Source organism: Phaethon lepturus, unplaced genomic scaffold (genome assembly GCF_000687285.1).
Source record: "Phaethon lepturus isolate BGI_N335 unplaced genomic scaffold, ASM68728v1 scaffold11805, whole genome shotgun sequence".
NCBI lineage: Eukaryota > Metazoa > Chordata > Aves > Phaethontiformes > Phaethontidae > Phaethon > Phaethon lepturus.
Window position 1 is genome coordinate 8,060 of NW_010538479.1, and position 5,899 is coordinate 13,958.

At 35.5% G+C, this 5,899-nt stretch overlaps 1 protein-coding gene across 1 annotated transcript in view; it reads left to right on the forward strand.

Annotated features, from left to right (window-relative positions):
• Nucleotides 1-2,602: 2,602 nt before the first annotated feature.
• LOC104620568 (zinc finger MYM-type protein 2-like) overlaps nt 2,603-5,899 on the forward strand; it is a gene marked incomplete at its 3' end in the record, with an annotated part of 36,178 nt that continues 32,881 nt past the window's right edge. Inside the window, exon 1 of the mRNA XM_010286831.1 lies at nt 2,603-3,452. Coding sequence (XP_010285133.1) covers nt 2,603-3,452 — 850 coding nt within the window. The remainder of the gene's footprint in view (nt 3,453-5,899) is intronic.

Below are 5,899 nucleotides of genomic sequence, written 5' to 3' on the forward strand. Positions count from 1 at the left end.
ACTTTGAATTATTCAGCCCTAGAGGGAAAAACAAGATAGGTGAAAGAGAATATTGGATTAAATTAATCTTCAGTGTAACTGACTGATTTCCAGGGAGGTACAAGCCAACTGCATTGATAATACTTTTTTTTTTTTTTCCTTGTAAGAAAACCTTTCATTGCAATTAAATGTTACCTTTATTGCAGTTCAAATGCTATTACATATTGGCATTTGGCTGTAAGGCTAACATATGAAGGAATTAAAAGGTGGTCACATCTCTTCTAGGATTAGTCTCGTTCACAGCTTTGCTGTTTGGTCCATGTTGCCTGTCCTCCCCGCTCCTGCTTGGTTAATGGGCAAGAGGGATTGAATAATGTAAATGCATAGAAGAATATGTCAGCTTTATTCTTCTGGGCCTCTTTACCATCTGGGGATTTTAAGGGCTGTCCTTGAACAGTAGATAACTACACAAGTTGGTACTCTCTATTTTAAAATACGCCACCAAGTCTGGGAAATCTAGTGACTGTTATAAAACCTGAAGAATAAATATAGGCTTGAACTTTGAACACTTGCAGTCTCTTGTGAATGTTCACGTATTAATATAAGCTATGGATGCATGAACTTGTGCTAAGTATCACTACAGTACATGTATACAATTAAAAATCGTTAGCAGTGTAAGGTCTATATTGCATTGTAAGCCTGATTTATAATGTATGTTCTGTAACTTTCCTTTTGCTGTAACTTAATTTTAGCATAGTATATTCTGCTACAAGCATCAAGGAGGTTGACATGATAAATGCAACTGCTAAGGTTTATTTTCTCAATAGCTCAGTTTACTTGAACCATTTGTTTCCTTAATACTCTGTTACAGATATACTTCTTAATTCTAGTGTTTGATTACTGAATTGCAGTTATGTCTGCCTGTCTTTTACCAAACATTGTATTTTTTTAATCTATCCATAAAGCATCAAACGAAGGATTCTGGAAATGTGATGTGACAGAGCGGAAAATCTAGAATAAACAGTACTGGTGCTGCTTTACTCATGGCAATGATAGTATAGACTGACATTCCCTTTCTAACATAGTACAGTGATAGTGCTAAAAGTCAGGTTTGAACTTAAACTGTAAGTTTAGAAGGAAGTCAGTGTAATGAACATAGTTGGTAGAGGATGCTTGAGATGAAGAAACTGTTTTGGATATCTAATGTTTGGTTTAACCCTGTTTCAGAACACACTACTTTTGTGGAGGGCAGAAAGTTGATACAAGAAGAGCAGGTTCCCCACTGGAAAGAAAATAAAAGCTCTTGGAGCAACTTACTAAGGTAAACAGATTGCAGTGGATTTCTGGATGGGTAAGTATTGATCAGCAGGATATTTCTACTTTCTCTATTTATCTTCCTTTATAAAGGATTTATAAAAAAAGCACAGAATGCTACTTCTAGCCTTTCACAAAAGCTCAGTGATGTCACACATAAGTGTATACTCCAAGATATACCCAAATGATCATGTAATTGCGTCTTTTTTTTTCTGGTTATGTATATCAAGATCAATTTAACTTACTGATTTTTAGTACAGATGTTTTTCAGAGAGATCTTAAGTTCTTTAGCACTGATTATATGCCAGTTTGGAATTACAGGTACAGAAATTGTATACCCATGTTGCCCCTTTAAATTTTTTCTAATTCATGGTAGTATTGACAATTATAAACAACAGATTCCCCAAACTGAGCAATTATTAAAAGCAAATAGAAACCCCCAAGCAAAGTAGCTAGCTGTTCGGAAGGACCCTTAAGAAACATTGCTTGCTGTTACAAAGAAAAGAGAGAGTTGTTGAAAGCACCAGTGGAACATGCGGTAGTAAGCCAAGACTTCAAATGAGCTGCCTCTGGTAGTGCACCTTCCACTGCTCAATAATGTATCTATTCTCATCATGTGCAGCAGTCCCATATCTCCTTTGCTTACTTCTGTGTTCCAGTTATATTGGGGCCACCTAAGGAGCTTTGGCAGTGTGGTGTTGGGGGAAAATCAGTCAAATTTCAAAGTTGTTAATACGAAAAATGATGCTGCCTTTTTTTTTTTTGCGCTAGGCACTTGGATATGCGCTTCAGTCTTTTGTTGTATAAATTTATTGATACTGAAACTCTGTAACAGTTCTAGTAGGAATGAAATTTAATAGAAATTCAGATTTTCTTTCTGCATGTCTTAACTTTAGATCTTGCTTTGCAGTCTAGCAAAAGCAGTATTACAGGATAATTGTGTGCATATGTGGGTGGGAAAGGGACTAAGAAATCAGGATCATGTAATAAATACCATCAAAAGTTCTATTTCCTGTGTAGGCATGTATGTATTGCTAAACATAATGATGTGTAGCGGTTGTGTGGGAAATGTTGGTATTGGCAGTATTTTTTTGGTAGTATAGGATTAGAAAGTAAATTAATGTGAAGACATTCAAAGAAGAGCATCGAGAAACTGTGTTTTCTTTATACGATATCAGGAAGAAAACAGAAGCTGGAACCTTTAATTCTGTAGTTATTTTTAAGAACTGTTATTGGAAAGTTATATCTTACTCTGAAGTTGGGCGTTTTTTTTCTTGCTTTATGTTTTTCTTTAAACAGCAGATCTGGAATGGACTCGAGTCCTCTGGGAGGATTAGAACTGTCTGAACATAGTCCTGGTCTACTAGGGAATACCACCATGGCAACAGGCCTTGCAAATGTAGGAAATACATTTGGAGGTCCACCAAGTTCTTTAGTTTCTAGACCTAATAAATTCCAAAATTCAGCTATAGAAGATGACGATGATGTAGTTTTTATTGAACCTATACAACCTCCACAAAATTCTACGTCCCTGATAGCAGATCAAAGGAACACTACATTTACATCATCAAAAAATGAAGAACTTCAGGGAAATGACTGCAAAATGCTTCCTCCTCCAAAAGACTTCAATTCTCAAAAGGGGAGTATAAGTGAAACTATTATTATTGATGATGAAGAAGACATTGAAACAAATCAAGAACAAGAGAAGAATGCTTCCGGTTTTAATGAACGAAGGCTTCCAGAGTGTAAAAATAGAACCAACGATACGGAATTCTCAGCTTCCAGTTTTTCAAGAAGTAAGGTAAATTCAGGAATAGGTAATAGTGGTATAACCACAGAACCAGACTCTGAAATTCAGATTGCTAATGTAACTACATTAGAAACAGGTGCTATGAGCTCTGTGAGTGATGGTCATTTAGAAAATGCTGAAGGGCGTGACATGAACTTAATGATTACACATGTAACATCACTGCAGAATGCCAACTTGGGAGATGTATCTAACGGACTGCAGTCAAGTAATTTTGGTGTTAATATGCAAACATACACCCCATCTTTGACTTCACAGACCAAGACTGGTGTAGGACCTTTCAATCCTGGTAGAATGAATGTGGCTGGAGATGTATTTCAAAATGGAGAATCTGTGACTCATCATAATCCTGGTAAGTTGCAGTTTGGAACATTTCTTTAAAAGCTGAGAATAAATAATAGAATGTTTGACTAAAATATTTTTGGCAGTGGCACTACTTAATTTTTTTAGTTTAATTCATATGGAAGATACTGGTTCCCTTTATCCCTGTCACAATCTTATCTGTGACTCTGGAATAAAATATGCTCAATGACATAATGTTTTAGGTAGGTAAACTATCCCAGTTCAGTGGTTAATGATACCCTCAGATGTTCTGAGACACAAATATTTGTATCTCAGGCAAAGCTTTCTGTATGACTCAGGTGTACACCTTTAATTGACATAAGGTTAGTGTATCTGTATAGCTTTTGTACCTTTTTGTGCAGTTGTATGACTAGTATAATGCATTAAAGTTATTTAAGTATTATTTTACTCATCTGTTGTTGTGCCATCTGAGTATAATTTGACAAGGAAAAAAACCTGAATTTGAAAGTCTGATCTTAAGTTGTAAGTAACGAGCTGTCATAATTCACTGCATACTGAGCAATTCTTGGTATTTACAATGCTTAACAATCGGGTGCAAGTTACTTGTCAACTTGCATATTCTTGCAGTAAGTTATACACATCTCATAATTGTTATTTGGTTGTCTGTGATAATATGTATTTTTTTCATACAGTATTAATTAGTTTGCCTGGCTTTGTTCTGTAACTCTGTGTAAATAGCAGTATATTGTCTCCTGATTTAGCAAGTAAACAAGTATTGCTAAAAGTCAAATGGAGCAGCATGAATGGTCTTCTGGAATTAAGCTTTCACATAATCAATTTAAAACCTTCCAAGTTCCAGCATATATTGATGCTCTGCTGCCCTGTTAAGGTAGAAATGGGAGAAAAAGGCAAATTTTTAAAATCTGTTTTTCAACAAATATTTAAATAGCACAGTTCTTCAATTTGGTCATACATTACCAAATGTACTTTTGCAAAAGTATTAATACCCTTCATACTGTATTATGGAAATAGCAGTATGAAGCTAAGCTTTAAATCAGATATTAGTTTGTGGGTTTTTTTGTGTTAATCTTGAAACTGATTTCAAAATTTGACTTCTGAAGTTGAAAGGTGGGAAGTTCTTATAGTGTGGATGTCTCACTGAATAATTTCAAAATTCAGTTCCTAATCTTTTAAAACCATCATTCCCACTATTGCTAACTGATCCCTTGGAGATGGGGTATGATTATTGTGTTATCACAGATGGTCAGGTAGTCTTGGATTAGGCAAAATAAGCATTTGTTACCTTAAAGTAGTGCTTTTGTGTTTCTTGGGGAAAGCTCATCTTAAGAAAATCAGCATGTGCTTTGCCTTAAACTACTGAACTTTTATTTTTTTTTTGTGTGATTAACAGAGACACCAGAATTTTGTTGGTATGAAGTCTGATAGGCTGGGACCATAGCAGTAGTGAAATAGATGGAGTTCAGAGAGACTGGTGTAGTGGTTGGGAGTCCTTTTAGGGACCTGATGAAGATGACTCACTCAGAAGGGAGGGAAAAATAAGTTTACAAGTGGATATGAGAGGTGTATTTCAAGGTGTACATATCTAGGATATTTTATGGCTGTGGTCTTTGTATGTGAAAAATCAAGAACAGTACATTCAAAAGGAAGCCAGAAGGGCTGCAACAGGTGAAATGGAAGGAGACAAATACCAAACCAGAGATGACTTAGAAAAATGACAAAGAACATGAGAAGAAGAAACAAGAGGAGGAAAGAGGAAAGACCGCTATAGGGGAAGAGTCTTTTATAGAAGAAAAAGCCTGAAATACAGTAGGTGTGGATCATTTACAGGTTTTTGTACTTAAAAAGATGTAAAGGAAAGGTTTTCGTGATACAAGTTTCAATTTTGTTCTTTTTCCCTGGAAGCTGCCTCTTCTTCTAGAAGATCTTTGTCAGTAGAAGTTAACCCTGCCTGTTAGAAACTTTGATAATATGACAGGAAGCATTTGATCGTAAATATGTTTAATATATTATACACCATTCCAGTCTAAGATTGCTAAGGATAGATAAATCTTTTCTGGATTGGTTGTGTTCCATCTGTTTCGATTTCCACATTTCTAAAATATTTCCAATGGAGGTGGAGACTCCTGCTTAGTTAATTCAAGCCTACTGATGATAAAAATGCATTGATTTATATAATTTGAAGATCATGGATTGAAAACACTGCTTATAGTTCAGAAATAAGAGGTAAGAAGTTGGACAGCAAACTTTGTTTCCAGATACCACAACTTTCTTGAGCGATTTGCTAATTAGCATTTGTTGAATGTCAAAACTTTACATCAATTTACAGAGCAGTTTTGCAAATCTCTGAACTAGTCCATTACCTAAAGACATTCTATCTTCCGTCTTAAACAAGACCTGTGTTTGCTTCCTACATGGAGGATTTGAAGCCTTGAAGATGCAAATATGTATTGTTTCCTGATACTGCTTCCCCCCCCC